The sequence below is a fragment of the Camponotus floridanus genome, unplaced genomic scaffold, assembly GCF_003227725.1.
Source record: "Camponotus floridanus strain SB8 unplaced genomic scaffold, Cflo_v7.5 scaffold81, whole genome shotgun sequence".
Lineage (NCBI taxonomy): Eukaryota > Metazoa > Arthropoda > Insecta > Hymenoptera > Formicidae > Camponotus > Camponotus floridanus.
In genome coordinates, this window is record NW_020229851.1 from 317395 (window position 1) to 341476 (window position 24082).

Sequence of the window (24082 nt, forward strand, 5' to 3'; positions counted from 1 at the left end):
CATACGCTTCCTTTTGTATCGCGTTTTAATATGTATATTAATGTTTATCAATTATGACGCGCATATACATTTTTCTAAATATGAATATAAAAGATAGCATAAGTAAAATTGCATCACTTTTCGTTATTATTACCACTACTAATCTACTTATAATTAATTATTGCTTAAAAGCAAAATTAGATACATATATCTTCAAATAAATACAAATTATAGAAATCGTTATATTCTTATTCTTTTCTTTTAATTTCAATGATTCAATTATCATATTACTTTATATCAATTTTTCAAGGAAATAAATTTGTTTAAAAATGATGCCTTTCATTAAATGGGATTTTAAATAAAACAAGCAAGTTCTTTGGCGACTCACACATTAGGATCAAAAATTTTCATCTTCTAGTTTTCATTTCCTAGATTTCTATGAGAAAAAATTCGTAAATTTATAAAAACATAGTAATCATCACAAACATAGTAATCAATGTTTGCTACTTAGAAAACGTTTTGATAGCATTAAGTTATTGGTCCAGTGCGACACATTGCAGTGTAGTACTATTGACGTTGAAGTACTATTAACCGAGGCATGACTGGTAAAAATTAAATTTCTTATGTGAGGTCTTAATATGTAGCACGAAGTATATTTTAGAATGAGAGTTTAGTAGTAGTTACCGGATCATATATATTTAATGATATCTGTATGTACTGCAATTTTAGTTGTATTTTATTATATTCACAGTTATGAAGAAAACAATATATTTCATATTGTAATTTACTGTAAAAAAACTCACAATTAATTTTATTAAACAAGTTTATGTTATATATACAGCATATAATTTGAAATAAAAAAAAAATATATATATATATATATATATATATATATATATATATAAAATATTCGGTATATAAATTATAAACATAAAATTCTCTTTTAAATTAAATGCAAGCAATTAAATGGAAAATAACGCTTTTTATTCATAATATTTACATATTGCTAGTATTATACATATACTTATGTTTCCATAATGACCATATTTTCCAGGACATAATCATAAGAATCCGTCCATCGTGCTACACGCGAAGGGAGATTTTTGCATTTTATTTGCTTGACCTTGACAGTTCTATCGCAGCCATTTGTAGATATTTATTATCGACAGTAGAACTTGGATTAATCTTAATACCAATAAGTCTTAAGCTTGTGATATAATGATAACGATTTCAATCTTTTTATTATGATAAAAAATTCCATTACTTGCGTGTGAGAGAGAGCGAGAGAGAGAATTTACGTTTCTATAAATTAATAAATTCTATAAATTAATAAAAAAAATTTATAGAATTACAAATGTTCACATTTCTTTATTAAAATGCAAATTTTAATGTCTAAAGTATTAAAACACAAAATAATAGTCTTTAAATCAAATGTTTGCCATTAGAAATATATGTTTTATGTATTGTAGAAATTCATTGCCTGAATATATTCAAAAAGAAAATGCGATATTCCCAATCTTTAACGGCATTTGAAATATATTCTATATTTTTATCATAGCTCGTGTTTCTAGGATGTCCGAGAGATGACTGGGTATTGAGGAGGAGAGGGCGCAGTGACTTTGAAGTTGCTGCCACCTCGGTTTGATGGGAATGGAGATGAACGGCACCGAAAGCAGCCTGAATGGCACTGAGGTCAACCGTACTTCTGCGCCAATCTTCACCATTGGCACGGATTTTATCACACAATGGTAAGCGCAGGTATCTTTTATTCAAAATGGATAGATTAGCATTCGGGTAGAATGGAATACGAGACTGCGAATGAATATGACTTTTCGTACCGTTAGTGGTCTCTTGGGTTTTGCAAATTTTAGTATATAGACTATTGTTTTATTATATAGTTTTTATTGTTTACGCATATAAAAACTGTCACGTAATTAATGTGAATACAATCTACATGCATCGATCATTTTATTATAACTTTAACATATTATTACAACTTTGGATCTCGAATTAAAAGTTTCTATGGAATTGCTAATTTTTAGATAGTATAATTACATTTATTTATCTCTTGGGAGAAATTGTAAACTTCAAATAAAAGTTGCGTTCTAGAATCTCTACGCATGACGCATATCTGCAAGAAAAAAAAGATAAAGATTTAAAATTAATAATGAAAATTTATAAAATTAATTATATAAATATATATTTTTTATATAAAAATATTATATTTAAGTTACTTTTAAGAGTAACGATTTGTTATATTTTGTTGCACTTTATTTTTTTTTATGGTTACAATATATTGCTTTTAAATTCTTCCTGCTGACATACACACTATGTAACGCTATTCGTTTCATCAAGTTCCAACAGCTTTAAAAGATTTATGTACTAGAGAATTTGGAATAGACATCGATGACACAAAGTGATATTAATAAAATGACATAATTGATATTAATTGATAATATTAATTAGTTTATTGCGTAATATCATATAATTTATATACAAAATATTCTCTTCACGCAATTAATTAGTCACATATGATTAATTTCTGAATCAGAATTTTATGGTTATTTTTTTAATCAAACACTTTATTTATTAAATGTTTTTACTAAATGTTTTTTTTTATTTTGCGTGTGTGTAAACTATATTTGACGAAATTTATGAAAATTAATCTTTATGCCAAATTTAATTTTGACAACATATTTGCTTGTAGTATGTGCAAACACTTTGCAAATGAATTTTATTTATGATATAAAATATAATTGTTCGGTTATATTTATAGCTTGTAACGATTAAATTATAAGCCAAATAAATTTTGTTACATTCATTTTTTTTAGTGATTTTTTTAGTGAGAATGTAGCTTTTTTATTTTATATCTGTAGCATACGTATTGCTCATTCATCACTCTAAAAGATCAAAACTCGCAAAATAGTGTTTTATATACAAGGTCGTTTGATTAGTCTTGTGAGAATGTACTTGCAACCTGCGGTGGAAGGAGAGTGAGGTTGTCGCTTAAACGCGTTTAGATAAGCGATTTGTCATTTGGCAAAATGACCCTCTTGAATTTCAAGCAACCTCGCCAAGTTGTCGTTACCACTGGGGACTGCTCATTATCGAGAGGTAATAACATCACGCGGCGCGTCTTATACAATCAACGTTCTCCGCTTGTGTTCCCTACTTCACTGAGAATATCAAGGCTAAAGGAAATGAACTTTCATCGGGGACAAAATTGAAGTAAAAAAAATTCCCTTGGGAAACTGTTCTCTCTTCAAGACAAGACTTTTTTTCAACCTTTTTCTTTCACCTTAATCCAGCCGAATGGCAAAATGTACGATTGCTGCGAATTCCCTTTGGGAATTGTTATTTTTCCACACGATTTATACGATAATTTAAATTTGTTTAGCATTTGTAACATAATCAATTAGTTTCATTCAATTTAAAAGATTTTCCTTAATATATACTATGATGTAGAATATTTTAGATATATTGCAAATAATTATCTATTTCTAATTCAAAATTAGAATATTGCGAACTAACACATTAAATACCACGAGAAAGCATCATGTAAGTCTACTATTAGATTTTTTATTTGATGAATCTATGTTTCCTATAAAAGATTATAAGACTATGATAGACTTGTTACTGAATATATTTCGTTGGAAATTATTCAAATACTATATCTACTGTTATTATATAACTGCTGATTTGCTTGCATTTTTGAATATGTTTAGCATAATGATATTCAAGACAAACAACATTGTATATAGTCATTTGCATATAGCATAATCGACATTTTACGCAAAAGGATTTATATGATCGAACTTTCGTTACGTTGGTAATTATATTGTTTGCGCAATATTTTGAAATAATCTATAGTCACTGCGTACATAAGTCATAGCAGAGATTTATATGAAATGGCGACATATATAAAATTCATGCAAATCAATCCAGACTAAATCGCATCCTTGACCTAGCAGGGCCATGATAATCTGACAATACGACGTGAAACATATGCTTTGCTTGGTTGATGGACTAGCTCAGTCAAATATGTTAAGCCTGGGCATATAAATACTGGTCTTATTTAATAACAAAAGAAAAAGCCGATGTCGTGCAATGACGCGGAATCACGCGAGCGACGTCGAACGAGCTGTCGGAGTGCACGCGATTGAGGTGAAAATTTCGAATATTGCGTGAGTCAACAACGCGACGAAAGTCGTCCACTGGAACACATCGATGTATGTCACAACGTACGTAAAATTTTCATATTTGTTAAAAGGCTATATTATGCTTAAGAAAAAGAAATGTGATGGATAAAATGAAATTAATATATGCACAACACATAATGCGCATAGATCTTGTAAAAAATTGATAAAAAACAATTAATTTCAATGATTGAATAATATTTATAATTTTGCAATAAATATATTTTGTGTGTGTATTGGTGGCCTGTATACAGATATTAGCATATGTCGGTATGAATTATATTTTTATGTTATTAAGATATTTTACGCGCTATGCGCATATTAGTTCGTTTTGTCAACTATGTAATATAATCTGAAAAAAAAAAATATATATATATAATTATGTACATAAATATACATAATATATTTATGTATATTTATATACACATATATATAGATATATAGATAAAAAAGAAAATGATGAATATATATTATGAAGTTATGTGACACAATAGGTTACATTTCCCGGATATATTGATTTCCATCGTAATCGTTTGAAGTGACAGACTGATATTTTGTATCGTTTATAACACAAAGTCTAATACAATCAAGAACAATTCTCTTGTATTGATATATGTACATTTATTAATATATTTTTACGATAAAATTTAACTATGATTGAGCGTCGACATAAAATATATATTTTATTTTAAAATAATAAAATAATAATATAAAATAATCAATGTTTTTTTCTATAATTTTCTTTTTCTCTTTTGAAGATTTTTTTATAGGTTTTACTGGATAAATAATGAAAGATTACTAAATTTAAAAAATAATTAGATAATTGGATAGTAAATAATTAAATTACATATAAAATAAAAAAATATATAGACATTGATTTAAAATAAGTATTATTTTAAACAAACGATATAATTAAAGTATAATATTTTGCTGATATAATCAATGCCACGATGAAAATACGTTAAATATGTATTTAAATTAGTAATAATATTAGTATTTGAGAGAAAATAATCCAAAAGAGTTTGCAAACAATCTGTAGAAAAAATTTGGCGAAAATATAAAGAGAGCAAAGTCGCTTTTGAAAAACATAATAGATAAAATGCAGTTTCATTTGATATTCACATCTTTAGCTCGACGATGTTACATGTTAAAATGGGAGCAGAGCCATTAAATGGATCGACTGTTGCATCCAATACGAAGCGACTACTATTGTTTCGTGTAACTACGTGAACGACACTCTATAAAAGCGCGAATGGTAGCGTTACCGTCTAGCTAGGTGATGCATGCGATTAGCACAGCGCTATTATAATGCGCCGATCAATTGTCATATTATTTTCTGCTTGCTAAGGAATTCTTGTTATATTCTGGTTGTGTCGTTTATCACATATCTATTTTTATTTTATAATTCTACATTTTATATACTCTGAAATCTATGGAAAAGCGATATTAAAGAATACGATATATAAATATATTTGCAATACTAAAAAAAAGTTCTCTGAACTTTATTTTACAAAAATTGTTTTTTTATTATTTCTTTTTTTATCTTTCTTTTATGTAAAATCTTCTCGATTTTTAAATCTTTGCTAAAAAGAAGTTTTCTTTTCGTTGCTACTTGTTGGCACTTTTGGATTAAGATATACGAGTTTAAGTTTAACTCTGTAGTTGTATAATAATAAGATAAAAATGTTTAGTTTGATTGACTTAACAATATAAATCGCAAAATTGCGTGCATTGCTTTAATTGTTTTATATGGTCGTTCTCGCACATATTTCCACTTCCCGAGTTGTTACGCCAACATACAACGAAATTATCTCTGTCGTTCTCTGGTTTTGTGTACCAGAACCGACGCACGATTGTAGCGCATATATGCAGAGAAAAAATAAAATAGACCGAGCAACGGGAACGACACTGGGGTACATTGTGATGACACACGGTGAATATTGATTCTCGAATTTTCATTGCTCTGTTGAGAGAAAAGTGCATTCTCCACATGCTGCAGCGATGCATTTGACTTTTATATCGCATATATTCTTATTTTCCCTAGAGAATATGAATGTACAACATCCAAAATCATAGGATATATTTAATTTATCTATGAACTCTTTTACGGTTATGTAGGCGATGTCAGTTTCCGGAAAATGCACAAGGGATAGCAATTTTTGCGCATAATGCTCGATATTTCAGCGGACTGTGGAATGTTATTCGTTCTCAATTTTTTTAAACGATGTATAAATATTTTTCACTCAAGAGACTCGAGAGAAAATTGTTTATTTTTATCGCGAATACATTGAAAGCTCGCGATTCATAAACACTCTGTACCATAATATCATGCACGATATTAGATATGTACAATATATGGTACATATCTGTGGAATGTAATGGGAAATCGATAGCATGTCCGACCTGTGTGAAAAACCGTGTATGTGTGTTCAAAGGTAACCTTTTATAATATTTTTAGAGATAGGGATATATACACTCGCCAATATATTTAGTCGAGTCTGTTGAGCAAACAATCGATGAAGGACAGAGATTGTATCTTAATATGAAGAAAACGATTAATCATGCATATAAATTGCATGCATAATTTTTACTAAAATGACTTGTAAATTTTTATATGACGCATTAGGAGTGTATATAAATGGAATCAGTATCTTTATAGCATTCCATATTAGAATATTAAAAAGACGAAGTATTCAAAAAGATATCATCTTAAGTCTGATGTAAGTATATTAAAAGATTCATTATTTTATAACTATTACATTTTAGTAAAACGGTAATCTAAAACAGTTTTACGTTATAAGATTGTGAGTCTTTTTTCAAGTTTTATAGCAAATGAACAAATTTTACACAAACTGTTGATATTTTTTACAATCGACTTAACTTTTTTATGAATATGAAAAAATTAGGTAAAAAATATATATAAATAATCTTAATTATTTTAAATATTTGAATTCTATTAAAACAAAAAGTATTTTCCGAAAAAGCATTTTATTGTCATTGTTAATATATGAAAGATTAAATAAGTTTGTCGGATAAAGAATGTGTTATATTGTCTCGTATCATTTCTCATTAATTTAATTAGCTAGCATTCCATTCTTTTTTCATATTTTCATATTTTCATATTGCTCAAATATAGTTTCACATTTTTTCACCAAATTAAATCTAAACAAAATTAATTTAAGCTTTATTTACTACAATTAATTACTATAAAATAATTTATAATTTCATATTTTGTATAAGTTTCTATGAAACGAATATTACATATACAATAGAAATATGTGTATATATTCGAAATTAAGTTAATTTTTAATGCATGTTTTTTTAAGTAAATGTTTTTAATACATGTTTTTAAACTTAATAAGGCAAAGATCATTAGCAAGGGCACAGCAAAAAATCAATCGTATTTAATTACAATAACTATGTAAAACAATAGAAGTATTCGTGTTTTAAGTTTCGGTATTACCGATTAAATTTCAAGTGTCAGTTAAAGAAATCTCTCTTTTATCGATATGAAGTTTAAATATAACTTGAACTATACGTAATATGAACACGATAAATATTTTGTGATCATTTTGCACACAGAACTAATTCTATCTTCCATCGACCTTATCAATCACATTGAAGAGCTGAAAATGTCGAATGCACGTTCAACGGCCTGATGTCACTTGATTTTTTCATGTATTTCACAGGCTGATCATTTCTCCTCTCATGATGTCCTGAAAATGTACATCGCGTCAACAATGATGTATTGACTCGCCTATAAATTGTCACATTTCTGCAGATCTTATGGAGATAGAAAGCATAATTCTTTCTTGTTTAATAAATCGCATTAAAAATTAGATAACTCGTTATTAAAAGATTTTATCTAAAAGGCAAAATTCTGTTAGTTATTAGAAACTTTCAAATACTAGAATGCATAATAAAAAATAAAAAATTAATAATGTGAAACAATTTCAAAGTAGTCATTAGATGATTTTTTTATATTATTCCTATGTTTTCAAATAATATATCCCTTTGTTATTTTTATATTAAAAATAAATTTAATATAAAGTGCAATATGTGTAAAATTGCTGTCAATATTCTTCACATGTATAATTTTTATTTTGACTATGTTTTGACTATATTCTATCTATATACAATTATTTTGATTATATGTATTCTATCTATACTTATTTTGACTATGTGTATTCTATTTATATACAATATAAAATATAAACTATCTAATGAAATATTTTATCGTACGAGATTTTTTTGGACAATTTTGCAGAAATTTTTTGCTTCTAATATAAATATCTTATGAGTATCTGATAATGTAATTTTTTTATATTTGTTATTTTAATGAACTTTACATAAAATTTTAAAATTAAAATAAATATTGTAGATATGCCAACTTAAGATATAGAACAATTTGTGTATGCAATGATGTCAAAGACAATTTAAAAATTCTGATAATACGTCCTAATGATGATGTACAGTATGTATCGAATGCTCCTGCAATTTCCAACTGAAAGGACGCGACTAGGTTGGGTGACGTGTAATTGGTGGAAATTGATACATATTCCCTTGTTCGTCGCGTTGGACCCCTGGGCGTGTAGTTTCGCGACACAGAACACTTCATCTTGACAATGTCACCATAATATCTCTTGTCAGAATAATTATTTCAATTGTACTTTGTATTGCAATAAAACATAAATAGTGAATCTAAAAAATTTATTTTTTTATGTTTACGAGCATTTTTTAAATTTTTTATGCGAAAGAGAAAGAGAAATATCTATAGGATATAAATGTTTTCAAAGAGAACAATAAAAGTAAGATATACAATCGACATTAATAATTTACGTGTCTCATAATCTTCCATTAAGTGTAAATAATATGCAGTATTATTTGACTTATAATTAAAATAATCATGCAATAATTATATGTTTCTGCATATATACATAACATATAACATTTTAATTAAAAAAATATTTTTACAGATATATTTATGATTCTTATGTCAGAAAATAATTGTGATATACTGGAAATATTTTTCATATATTCTAATATATTCTCTAGTATACTTCTTTATATATATTCTTTATACTTCTTTATATATAAGTCTGATTTTTTATTTTAGTCTATTCCCACATATATGTGTTGACATTTTCATATCATATCATATTATATCGCAATCAAAGTACAAAAACGCGATTAATATATCTGTGCAATGATTATATCCAGATTTATGAGATGGCTCTAAATATATCTCTCAGTTAGTCTAGATATCGTTTTCAAAAACTGGTCCAAGGTCATGTCTACTTAAGTCCATGACCTTCTTTTACTAATCCAACGTTCGTTCTCTCACAATTTTAGACCGCCGTCATTTACATTTTACAGATCCCGGTAGTTCATAATACTAGCCCATTAAAGTTCTTATGAGAATCCTATTATGTAGATAATAGCGTTCTTTGTTTATCTAGCCGGTATAAGGCGATATTTATCGAGAAAGCAGCCGATTATAAACTACCAGCATTTCCGAAGATAAACTGTCCCTTTGAAAATAAGCAATATATCTTATATGTTTTTCATACAACTATTATTAAAAATAAAATGGAATTTATGCAAGTCAAAAAATCAGAGCATCAAAATTAATGTTATTATAAATAGTATAAGCGATAAATAGCGCATTACGAAAATTGTTGGAAAATTTTGTCTATTCACAATCTGTAGCATAGTATAAATTTATCATTGCTGTGATGAAGTTGCATAAGTATGATACTTTTGCTATGTCGTCATCGATATAACCGTTGTAAGGATTGCGATTTGCTTTCGAGCGCTGTTGGGTCGGGTTATCCGGTGGTTTCAGTGTCATGCCGAGGGCGATCGCATACGTCAGCGAGAGTTATTAAATAGGTCCGTTCAATTCCCTCCGGGCGATCGAGATCCCCCTTCTCAGTCTGCTACATCATCGCAGCAACGTTATCATCCCCGGCGCGCCGTAACATATTCTGTTGATATTTATGGAGTCGCGTTTGCCCTCCGCCCTAAAGTGTAAATCCGATTTGATCACTATCCTGTATTAAGCTCCCGCAAACCCTTAACGATAATCACGTAGAACACGAGATATAAAGCGTTTCTTATTTACATTATTACGAGGACGGAGAAATGTCGCATATGACACATTACAAGCAAATGTTCAGATAAAGAAATAAGACTTATTAAGGGCTTTTACTAAGAAAGTTTCTTAGTTTCTTTTTTTCAAAAAATTTATTCTATATAAAATCTTGATATAAGTATTTAATTAGATTTTGATTTTTTATTATCCCGTAATGAATTGTATCAAGTCCGAACATTTTACAAAGTTTATTACAAACTTTTGTAGAAAATACTTTTGTAAAGTTAGAAAATATCTGGCGACTCGTAAAGATTTGTTCCTCTTACCGCTGTAAAGTGTAATTTCACAAAAGCTGTGCTCAAGTTCTGCTACTTTAATCTGCGAACTCTTACATGCTATATCTTCTGTTAAAGTCGGAAAATAGTAAACAGAGATAAAACAGAGATACAAAGAAAATTCATATGTTGAAAATTCATGAGAAAAAAATATAATATTACCTTTGTAACCTTTATAATATTACCTTTGTTTTTATAAAGAAAATTATAAATCACGTAATAAAATATTTTCTAAAAATTGTTAATACAATAAGTAGATATATATATATATGTCAAATAAATCAATTTAATAATATAATATATAGAATTAGTAGAATTAATTTAATTACATAAATATATCTAATTTATAATCTATCTAAATATATCTAATTAATCTATAATATATCTAATTAATTCGACTAATTAAAAATATTTTATAACAATCTAAATATTAGAGTGTAATATAACACTTGTTCTATAAATTTAACTCACAATGTACATACATACATATATATATATATATATATATATATATATATATATATTATGAGTTAAATTTATAAAACAAGTATTATATATATATATATATATATATATATATGTATATATGTACACAATAAATATACAATAAGATGCAGTTATGTAATAAAAATAATAGAAAATACGATCTGTGCATTGTTTATCAACATAAAAAATGTTAAAAGAATAAAGAACTTTATCTTTTTACCATTTATTTTATGAATTTTTATTTTTATTTTTATAATTATACAACTTCCATTTTCTCATACTTTTTAGGTCCTATTTAATATTATCTGACATATGTAATATAAATAGTAATTTGAAAAATATCTTTTATTAGAGAAATGTATTATACAAAAAGATTGTAGTTTCTAACATAAAAAAGAGAACTGTTTTTCGAAGAAAAAAAGATTAAAATACAAAGTAGAATCCTTTTAAATGCATTTTATGATTTTTTTTACATCAGACTCTTGATTCACGCTAACATCTGTTTGCTTTCTTCGAAAATCGATTTTGAGTTGCTTCGGCTTTGAACAGGATATACAGAGAGATTTGAAGGAAACCATGTCACTTGAAGATGCCCCGTTGAGAAGAAACGATACTAGCTGCCCTGATATCAGCCTGCAGCTATGGGTTACGTATTTCGTATCTGGCAAGGAAAGTGGCAGCCTTTTGAGATTCCATCCAATAACTGGGCTAGAAAATAAAAGTAAGGTTTTCCCGAAGGGAATTGCGAACGTACTACAAAAAAAGATATAAGCGTGACATTATAAATCAGAATGCTTTTGTCGATCTTAAGAATAAATTGTCAGTAATCAATCAAAAATCGTAAATCTCGTATTAGTAAAAACAAACAATAATATTGTTAACTAAAACAAAACGTAACTTTCAAAATTATTATAAAACATTACACATAATATTTTTATGCAATATACATATATCCCTTTTTACCATGCAGAGCGATTCTTTAATCAATTGAAGTTCATAACTAAGATTAATAAAAATTTCTTATTAAAATTGTTATCTTGCTTTTAGTAATTTTGTAAGTTGACTATATGTATATAATATTTTGTTGCAATAAAATTTCATTTAAAATAGCTAAATATATATCATTTCTATATTTATTTTTTCTTGAATCTCAAATTACTTAACATCAGGAATCTGTCATCATTTGTACATTTTTATATTTACTTTGACTTGACAAGCGACTAATTTAGCATCTTTCATTGAATCGAGCTTCTTGTTTGCTATTTACACTGTATTTATAACGAATGATGTCGAACAGGTACTTGTTGCCATCCCGTATTCCTGCTTCGCCATATTCTTCCTCGCAATTTTTCCCCGTTTACAACGCGGTCCAACTTTTTATTCACTCCTCTCTTTCAGCCGTCCTCTCAGCCTTTCTCTCTCCAGCGGCCCTTCCATCCGTCCGTATGATCATGCCATTCCACGGCGATGATCCTCTGCTCACCAGGGCTTATAGCTTCCACCCCTTTTGCCACCCTCTCTTGGCACATATACACCGACGAAATGCGCTCGCGCACACCTTAAAAGGGATGTGCACACAACACATTCTGCTACTGAACGTTATTGCGCCACGGTGTTAACGAATGTCCACGCGATTCGATACACCGATTCCATGTCCATTCGACTGGCAAGATATTGGCGTGTAGCTAGCATCTATGGGCTGACAAGTCGCGTTCAACGAATGTAGCAAGGATAATGGATTATATGAATAAAAAGACAGAAAAATGCTCTTATGCTTTATAAATATGAATAATTTTTTAAAATATTTGCTTATATTCGAAAGTACTTTTGGAATTTGTATGTATGTATTATAGTTCTATGAAATATGAAATATACAATTTTTGTATTGTTTATGATATAAAACAAGCAGAAACAATAAGAGTTGTATGTTTTATATTTCATCAAAATTTTTGGAATTTTGAAAAAACTTCCGAATTAAAATCCATGAAAAATGTTCTATCGTAAATATTGAAATCTGTGGAGATTCTTTAATTCTTTTAATATGAAATAATCGAATCTTTATCGGCGATACAGATTTTATATTTGTTGTTTGTATTTTTTTCTTTTTATAAAATTTGAAAATCTACAATAAATTTTAAATAAATTTAAAAATTTACATGTTTATTTCTTAAGAATTATTGGCAATATTTTATATGTATGAATAGGAAATTTTTAAAACAATATCAGATACATATTGTTGTCTGTTTGACGTATAATAGATATTTTTAGCATTAATAAAGCAGAGCTTTATGCGTGAAGCTTCAGAAGAGATATTTTTCTGACGAGCTGGTTTCTCCCCGTATATCTTATGATACACTTGCATGTATCTCATTTTGACGCTCAACATAACGCCTTTTGCTTTTTTCTTACTGCTTCATTTCTCTCTCTCTCTCTCTCTCTCTCTCTCTCTCTCTCTCTCTCTAAATAAATAAATAAATAAATAAATAAATAAATAAATAAATAAATAAATAAATAAATAAATGATATTGGGAAGAAAAAGAAGACACATAAATAAATAAACAAATAATAGTGTGAAAAGAGAGAACATATTAATATTTTTATATAATAAATTATTATTAATTAAATTATTTATTTAAACAACACGATAAGAAACTAGCGAATAAGAGCCACCAGCCAGTAGAGAGGGTTTTTATAGAATTTCTCAAAAATGAGAATCTATATATCTTGGTAAATGCACCAAGTAAAATATATGCATATACGTTCGTGTCTCGCCAGTTTTGAAGATCTTTCCAATTTCTTTTCGTAACGTTATGTTCTTGTTGCAAATGAATTTCCATAGATTTATCTATGTATATTCGAGATTTATCTATGTATATTCGAATTATTGTGTCATAATCACAATATGTGCACTTTATAGTTATACTTAGAATGGTATCAGTTAAGGAGTACCCTGTTATAATGGATGTTCCAATATATGTAATTTTTGTTGACAATTGAATTATAGATCCTCCTATGTTTGATGGTTAAATGTCTTTTCATATTATTTATGTCTGTCGGATTAATTTTAATTGTTTTAACTTTACCACAAATGTCGCATACCGATCTATTTATACTATCATCTTTAATTGTATAATAATCCCAAATGTAAAAAATGTTTCTTCTTCCTCTTCTTTGTATTTGTTCATCTTCTGTCGACATGATATCCGCTATGTATCACAATTCGTGTATTACTAAATACAAAATGAGAATTTAAAGAAAAGTACGAAGAATATAAAAACTGATGAGAGAGAAGAAAGAAGGAAAGATCGCGTAAAGACATATGATATGATTGTATACATACAAATGTTGCTAGACTATCTAAATCTGCCTAACATGCCTAGTTTGTGTGTATATTGATTTAATAATGTTATTATACAATAATATTAATACAATAATATTAATTATACAATATTATACAATAATTAATATTAAATTTGTGATTCAATACTCTTAATTTAATAATAAATTCTCAATTTAATAATTTTTCTATAATCATTTCTGTATCATTAATAAATATCAATGAATAAATATTATTATTTTGCTAGAATTTTTAATTAAAATATTTGTAACAATTCAAGCCTTTAATTATTATTCGGATTAAAAAATTTTTACTCGATTTCTTATATGTACATTTCTATATTTTTTCAATTTTAGAAATTATTGAGAGGGGGGAGTTACATTCGAATTATAATTAAATGACATTTTTGAATTGTATCTAGATAAAGCATTAGCTAAACGAACTTGGTTCCAATATTTACAACATTTGTGCTAACGCGACATGTCTGTCTTTTGAATAATATTTGTGAGGCAAATAACAGTTAAATTTTATATGGATTTATATACACAAGAAGATGGAAAAGCCTTAACCCATTAATTTATGCATGTATTGTAATATGTTGCTTTCCCTATACATATTGATATCTTAATTTATGTGTTAAGTCATTTTTATCTACGGGGTGCATTTTTATATATGTATGTACATGAGAGAAATATATATATCAAAAAGCAATTCAAAGAAATAAATTACTAATATTTTTATAAAATTTACTATTGCCTTTCCTATTATTTTATCGCTATTGATTTGATTTGAATTAAAAAGTGCATCGACACAAGAGTACATCAATCAAATGCTTTATTTCTTTATTATGTTGAAAGAATTATTTCTTTGGAGGATGTTTTAACGTAAATTTTACATGTGTATTATTGTGTATATTTACTTTTTATAATATCAATTTACCCATATCAAAAATTTGTTGCAATATCTTTATCATGTTCGTATTTATTGGTTAAATGAAAAATATTAGCAAGTTTAATATGATTCTTTAAAACAGTTCATTCATTCACGTATAAAAGTTTAGTCTTAAATGTCTCTCTCTCTCTCTCTCCCCCCCCTCTCTCCTCTCTCTCCCCCCTCTCTCTCCTGTAATAAAAAGACTTTTTAAAATGTTGATACTTCGTGTTTACATAAAAGAAGTAGCTGCTGTAGTTTATAACATTTTATGACAGATCTTATGGAAAGAGTGCGAATATCGCAAATATTGAATTATAAATTTTTTTCATTATATTATAAAATTTAAACTGGAAATTAGTCAATAATCTTATTTCATAAAATAGATAGATACTTTTTTAAATTGTTAAATAATTAACTTTTTTAAATTGTTAAATAATTAAAGAAACATTCTTACAAAATAAGGAACTTAATTGTATATCTGTGTATTACTTTATGATATATAAAAATAACAATTTATTTTTAAATAAAAATTATATATAAAGCAAATATTATATAGATTTTTAAATATATAATTAAAATTATTAATTATTAATAAAATACTAATTTTTGAGAATTATTTAAATAAGTAAAATTAATGTTTTCAACAAGTCTGTTTTTCTTAAATATATATATATATATATATATATATATATATATATATAATTATAAATTATCCATATAATGACTAACAAAAAATATTTATGATGATATGCTGTAGTAAACTTTTATTTTCATGTAAAGATTTCACTTCTTGTTATTTTAATATCGCTAATTTCTCGATTTTTTTCATTCAAATAAAACAGCTGAATTTTCAGATAATTACAGGTGGTCGGTTTTTTTACGAACAGTTTCACAATAGCTTCGTAAAATAGAAGTACAGCAATAACGAGGACAAGTATTTACGAATGATTTCATGGTAGCTCTACACAAGGAGGATACTCACGAATAACGAGGACAAGTATTTATTCTGGAGTATATTGAAACAAAAGATCTCATACCACATTCTTTATTCTCGCAGTTTCTTTAGATACTTGCTCTGGGGACTTGCTGTCGCAATAACGTTAACATAGGATTCATCAATTTGTAAAATTTGCTCGAAATGGAGTTAACGTACAATGGGAATAGAAAGTTAGTCTCTTGTAAATTTTAATATGTATGGAAATAAAAATATTCAGGCTTAGATAGAATTAAAAAATTGCATCATGTATAAACAAAATTAGTAAAGCACAAATATTTAATTAAAGACAGATATTTAATTTCCATAAATGTTGAAAAAATCATTTTAATTTATCTGTTATATTCCAATTTTGAAAAATATGAATTCATATATAATTAAATTTCATAAACTTACAATTATCGTATTATTATTCTATACTAATTCAATAGAAATCAATTATACATACATAAGTGTGTATATATATATATATATATATATATATATATATAAATTAGAAAATATTTACACATTTTTAAATAAATAATAATAATGATTCTATAATTCCATTTTATTATATGATTCTATAACTCTATTATAGCGTACAGCTACGAATATGTTCATTATTCCGATTGTCACAAATTATTTACAAAGAAGAATATATTGCTATATAATATTGCTCGTCCATTATATCACGTGCATTCTAATGTGTTTTATAATTATATAATATTTGTTGAGGTTTTGAATAAGAGAATCTCTTTGACATGGAAGAAAGCACGATAATCGCAGCACTTAAATGATTTTATTTCTTGTGAGGACTTCAGTTCACAATCAGTCAAACTTCAAACGCAATAATCTATAACTTGTTTTCTCCACTGAAACGACTTGCTAAGCTAGCGTTGGAGTTTTTATTCAATAATATGACATGGGGTTTGCAAGTATCCGGAACTACATTGGCAGCTCATGCATGGAGTGTTTGTATTATTTTACTTTCAGATATTGATTTCAGATTGAATCTATTTTCATACGAGAAATATATATTTATGAATATTATATTATATATCAGATTGTGATGAAAGTTATATTATTAGATTTATAACATAGAGCTGCAAAATAGAATTTTATTTCGTATCAATATAAAATAGTAAATATTAATTGGTTTTGTTTTATGTACTAAAATCGTATTGATTAAATGTTTGCTATATGCTCTTTTGTGATGTTTTATTTTTTTATGTATCTCGTATGTTTAAATCGAAAAATTTGTAATATCGCGCTATATGTCTCATATATATATATATATATATATATATATATATTTAATATGTATATATATATATAATATGTATATATATATATATTTAATATATATGTTGTATATTGTGCGTGTGTATATATATATATAGAACATACATATTAAAATATACACATAAAATATACATATTAAGAATTCACGAAGCAATTAATTACATTAAAATATTAAATAAAATTGTCGAGAGAAAAACAATGATAAAATTATAAATATGAAAATATGTAAAGTCTAAAATCATATAAAAGATGGTTATTCTTTAATAAGCAATTGAAACAGTTTTAATGAATAGATAAGTTTTTACATTTTTTTACATTTCTTTGATCTGCTAAAAGAATAAATAAAAGAATAAATTTGATAACTAGAATAACAAAATAAATAAAAAGAATGATATAAAATTAAATGTATCCTAAAAACATAAGAAAACAAAAATATAATATAAGCTTATATATTATTTGTCAATAAAAAAATAATTTTCTTTTAATAATTTTTCAAGATTTTTAATTTAATTTTTCAAGATTTTTAATTTATTAAAAAAATGCATGTGAATGATTAAAGGATAGCGTACGTTTTAAAGTAGTAAAATATTGACAAGAAGTTTGATGGCTCTCAAATCAAAAATCTTTGTTATAAATTATGAAAAAGGAAACCGTCATGCGCAATTTCAGACTATGTGAGGTTCTGATCGACTGCTTGAATGATTTAAAAACGGGCTCACCCTCTTTAAGCGTACCCTGTCGCTTTTTGCCCACCGGCGATGAGACTGGCGCGGGGGTTGAATGTGGTTCCATTCATGCTTATTTCAAGCTCATTGTGCGCCTGGTGTATTCAGCCTTTGACTCGTTTCTCGTGTTACTGCTACAGCGACGCTCCGGAGAGTATAGGACCGTATATGTCGCTCTGTGTAGAGAATCAGGAAATACCGGTGTCACATTTTCTTCGATGGTAACAACAAACATGCAGCCACGACGAAGGAATAGGAACATTGTGATTCATCGAACTATCGAACTTCTCTTTATGTATAAAACGTATGAATTTACACGTGTGAATAGAAATAGCTATATCGAGCATAAATGGAATTATTCTCCCTACTTTCTTCTTGATCTGTATAATTACGTAAATGCTTGATACTTTATTTGGATGTATATCGTTAGCCTAGATTTAGTCTTGCTATTACAATGAATTATGTAGAAAAATTTAAAAGTTACTATATCTTATGCGAGCGTTATTTGTTTCTATAAAAGCTGCGGTATTTGTTTGATTTTATTAATGACAATAATTGATGAAACAATTTTTCTGTTGTAATGGATTTTTCGTTCATTTTCTATGTCGGTACTCATACATCCAATATTCTATTTTTCACGTTTCACAATTAATGATAAAAATTCTTCATTGTTTATATTCTTAGGAAACTGAAGAGACAACGGGAGCGTCTATGTCGGTACGTGTACAACCAGATTTTGACAGCAGAATGTACCCAGTTAAATAGAACATGGCCTGACCCGGATGACCCGCGCTGGAACAGCGGTGAATATGCGGAACTTCTACCCGACTGGTTCCCGACAAACGCAACGAATGCCTCGGCATTTGGAAATGCAACGACTTCGTCGACGTTGGGTAATGTAATTGAGATTAAGTTACATCATGCGACTTGCGCAGGATGTATCCTCATAAGCTATGTAGAAAGGATTCACAGCAAACATTTTCTTTTACGAAAGCACGACCTTTTTTCCATGTTAAAATTTTTATGCAAATGCGCGCGTTAATATCATTTTGTCATAGACATATTATATTAATATGCACATTATATAATAAACGCATTGATTAACAATTTACATGTTGCTCTCTGATAAAGCTTTACATCTGTTAAACAGATGAATCTCTGACGCCCGTTTTGCCACCATTCACGCTCTGGCAAACAGTTCTGATTGCTATCTGTCTGGCAATATGCATACTGCTAACTATTGGTGGCAATATCCTCGTTCTTCTGGCATTCATCGTAGATAGAGCTATCAGGCAACCGAGTAATTATTTCATCGCATCACTAGCTGCCACTGATATGCTTATCGGTAAGTTTTGCGGTACTTTCGTATTTCATTTTCCTCTCCCCTTAGTAAACGTTGCGCCGTTTTATAAAAACGATATCGTATCTGAATTCGAATGTATCCTGAGATATCTAAATTACATGTTATATCAAGTTGTATCAAGAGTGAATATTGTAAATGTTTTGAAAAAAGAAAATAATAAAGATATATGCATTATTTTTACACATGCATAGATATGCGCATATATTTTTTTTTGGAATATCAATAATTAATTTTTTAAAAAGATGGTTTCCAAAGATTGTGTGAAACTTAATATTATTAATAAATCCGTATGAGATCCATATAAAATCCAGTATAATTTCTCTTACATCTAATATGACTTTCGCGGAAATTGTGTTGTAGCATCGCTTATTATGAAAAATAATTAATGTTGTTGAAAATATGTATTTTTATATCAAAATTTTTTCTGATTTCGTTCTGATTTGCGATACTAAATGTAATTGCTATTTACATGCAAATGGGCTCGCTACGTTCCAATTTAAATTCTTTGAAATTTAATGCGATGCTCTGGCAACGCGATCATTTGATTGGATTTCTAATGCAAATCCGTCAATTATGCGCGAACGCCCATATATTCATCATCCTGAGAATCATAGAGATGTAATTTCGTTATCGTGAAACCTCTGTTCGGTTGTACAATATACGTAATCAGATACACACAGCAACAGGAACTAACTATAGGTAACGACGTAATTGTTGTACAGGCACCGTGTCGATGCCATTCTACACAGTCTACGTGCTGATGGGATATTGGAATCTGGGACCTCTTCTCTGCGATCTATGGCTGTCAGTGGATTATACGGTATGTTTGGTGTCTCAGTACACCGTTCTGCTAATCACGATCGATCGATTCTGCTCGGTAAAGATAGCTGCACAGTACCGTAGCTGGCGAACAAAGCAGCGCGTAATTTGGATGGTAACCATCACCTGGATCATACCGGCCTTACTATTTTTCATTAGCATCTTCGGCTGGGAGCATTTTATCGGTTTCAGAGATTTAAACCCGGGCCAATGCGCTGTACAGTTCCTTAAGGATCCGGTGTTCAACACCGCACTAATAATCGGATATTATTGGACAACATTAATCGTCCTGTTCATTCTTTATGGCGGCATATACAAGACCGCTTACGACATGCAGAAGAAGAGCGAGGCTAAGCAGCGCAAGATGCAATCAATGGTCGCGTTGAGTGCCGGTGCAATGTCCGGTATGGCCGGTCGTGCTGCTGGTATAGGTATTTCCAAGACTCAGAGCACCTTGTTGAGCCAAGACAAGCCGAAAATCGGTGTCACATTAGTGGATGATGGTGCTGTCGCTACGGATGCAACGGCTACGCAGAAAACGGTCACGAAGACTACCGACGCCGTCGGATGTGCACCAGATGTTGCAAATAAAAATATCACTGCGAACATCGTAGTGACGGAAACCGAGAAATCCGAACGCTCCAGCAGCCCCGTGTTTGATTCTGATGAGGAGAGCACCGCAGGCACTGCTCAGCAGCTCAACACTATCAAAAAACGATCCTCGTTGGCAGGTTTGGTAGCCCAATCCGGCGCTCTTCAGGTTTTCGCCGCCAACGGACGCTTAAACGGTATTATGCCGGTCAAGGTTGAGCTAAGTGTGCCAACGACGAGGAGATTGTTGCCGACGAGTCCTACACGTGACGTGGCGACACAGAAAGCTCAAACACTGCCCAAGATACAGGAGCTCAATCTCCTGGATACCGACAATCCCGCTGAGCCTGACAAATCCAGCAGTTGTACGCTGACGCCTGAGCAATCCTTAAAATCGAACGATGCCGACGGTAATCAACAATCGATTCCCTCAGTCGAGGCGACGCCGCCCGCTCAACTTAAACGTGCGTCGATCAATAGCGTTCAGCAAAACATCATACCGCCGCCTACGCAGTTTCAGAGCAGCCCGCCCGTGTCGGATAGCCCGACGACGTCCTCGTCAACCGACAGACCCAAGTCGTTGATCGTAAGATCCCACGGTCAAGGTACATATGATATCCTCACCGGTCTTGACGGTGGCGATTTGCGATACATGGATGAGAGTTCTATCATTCTGCCCAGTCCCTCTTACGAGAGTCCACCGTCTTCCTTCTCTTGCAGTTTGGCAAATCCGCTGTCGACGGCACCTCCGTCGCCCATTTTGGGTAGCGCTATGACAGCCGGTGCAAGCACTAGTTTATTGCAAACCGCTCTTATCAGAGCGACAGCACAACAAGCTGGTACCGGTCAACTAGTACAGATTGTGCAAAGTAAACAGCATCATCAACCAACGATGTCGAATGCATCGAGTCAAACGCATCCGCCGCGCGTGTTCATCACACATCAAACCAATGTCGCGTCGCAGACGTCGCCTACTGTCAGCAAAGTACACACGGAGGTCTCTGTCAATGCCGACAAAACGAAGCGTCAACCTGTTACAACAGTAGTCACAACTGCCGTGACTGTGCCGTTAGATTTGTCCAATAGTCCGACGGATCGATTCTCGGATCAGCCTACTAAAGCGAGTAGTAATCCACCACAAAACTCGTCATCCAGCAGTATAATGCCAACGGCCTCGGCTACAAACAGTCAGGAAACGAAGACCCAATCTAAGAAGAAAGAAACCACGGACACGGAACAAAGCGGTTCCAGACGGGACTTTGTCAAGTCTATCGGAAAACGATTGAAGGCTAAAACGCAGAAGAAGGATCTCACGATAGGTCGACAGAAATCACGAACGGAGAATAGGGCACGCAAAGCTTTTCGTACGATATCCTTTATCTTGGGCGCGTTTGTTGCTTGCTGGACTCCTTATCACATATTAGCACTGGTAGAGGGATTCTGCGCAAATCCACCGTGCACGAACGAACATCTCTTCATGTTTTCATACTTTCTGTGCTATGCCAATAGTCCCATGAATCCGTTTTGCTATGCCTTGGCGAATCAGCAGTTTAAGAAAACTTTCACCAGAATACTGAGAGGTGATCTGCATATGACATAAGGCAAGGCGAATCGTTCGAGGATGTTCTCGTTTCGATAATATAACTAATAATTGTAGGCAACACGAACTCTTTTTGCACAGAAGATGGCCTTCCATACTTGATACCGAATTATATTCACATGTCTGTAAAACTGTGTTGAACTCCGGACAATAATAAAATGAGAATAATATTAAGACTCGCCGGGAAATCAGATTACCCGCCTTTTGTACATAATGTATCGTTAATACACACGAGCTGATCGAAAATCATACTCTTATGTATTGTATATATGCTGTACACATGTGTGAATATATTTGTTAATGTGTATAATGTGTAGTGTGCTGAGAATGTACGTAGATGTCATGTACAAGTAGTATTAAGCAAACATATATATTGTATTATGATAAGCACGATGCTAAATCGAATGCATTCCTAATACTTGCGATTCAAACGGAATAACGATCCATATGCTAAAATCGTAAGAGCTTGCGAAATTTAACGCTACGTAGGACGCACCTTACGTAATTAAAATAATATAATAATGAAGTTAATAATAAGTTCTAAATACAGTCGAACGAAAATATCGTTCATCACGAAAGACGAAAAGTGATGATATTAAATAAATAAGACATTACCCGACTATATATTGTAAAGCAATCCACCGTTTTGAATGGAGAACCAGTAATTGCGCAGTAATCGTTTTCACATTATGTTATATATATACGTATATGTATATATATATATATATATATATATATATATAATATTAATTTCCATATCAAATATTTCACGTATTATTTAGCATGTTGTATTTTTTTACGAATGAATCAGCTCGAGGTAGCTTGTCTCGTAGAAATACTGAGTAATTGAAGATTTTCTTATGGCTCTCGATCATAGATCGGAATATACACTGCCTTGAGATGGCCTAATACGCAGGCCTTTTCTCTTCGAATTTTGTGACATTTGGTATTCTTCATACAAACGAGCTTCCATCGATGTCTGATTAATGTTTTGTGGCATTATGTTTGTATCTGTTATGATGACGTAGTAGAAAAAATATCTTAATGGATATTTAAAATTGATTATTTAATTAACATGATTAATTGTTTTTTTTTGTTAATTATTTCTGTCGAAACAATTAACGTTCTTTATTATTTTATTATAAACCATTTGTATAATTAATTATTAATATTATATACATTCAATATTATTACATTCAAATTAAAAAATTATAAAATTTATTGTGCAGATGTGAATAATTAAATAGAAATTACTAGCAGACTGCGATTGTAGTTTGCAGCATGATTTTCAATTTAATATTGTTTATGTTTAAAAAAACAATTTTTAATTTTTTATTCCAAGCGCA

General features: G+C 29.8%; 1 protein-coding gene across 1 annotated transcript in view; it reads left to right on the forward strand.

Moving 5' to 3' along the window:
• LOC105253861 (muscarinic acetylcholine receptor gar-2) overlaps nucleotides 1-23400 on the forward strand; it is a 38426-nt gene extending 15026 nt beyond the window's left edge. Inside the window, exons 2-5 of the mRNA XM_011262190.2 lie at nucleotides 1551-1727; nucleotides 19048-19256; nucleotides 19514-19708; nucleotides 20449-23400. Of these exons, the coding sequence (XP_011260492.1) occupies nucleotides 1624-1727; nucleotides 19048-19256; nucleotides 19514-19708; nucleotides 20449-22736 (2796 nt within the window). The 5' untranslated portion in view covers nucleotides 1551-1623 and the 3' untranslated portion in view covers nucleotides 22737-23400. The remainder of the gene's footprint in view (nucleotides 1-1550; nucleotides 1728-19047; nucleotides 19257-19513; nucleotides 19709-20448) is intronic.
• Nucleotides 23401-24082: the final 682 nt, after the last annotated feature.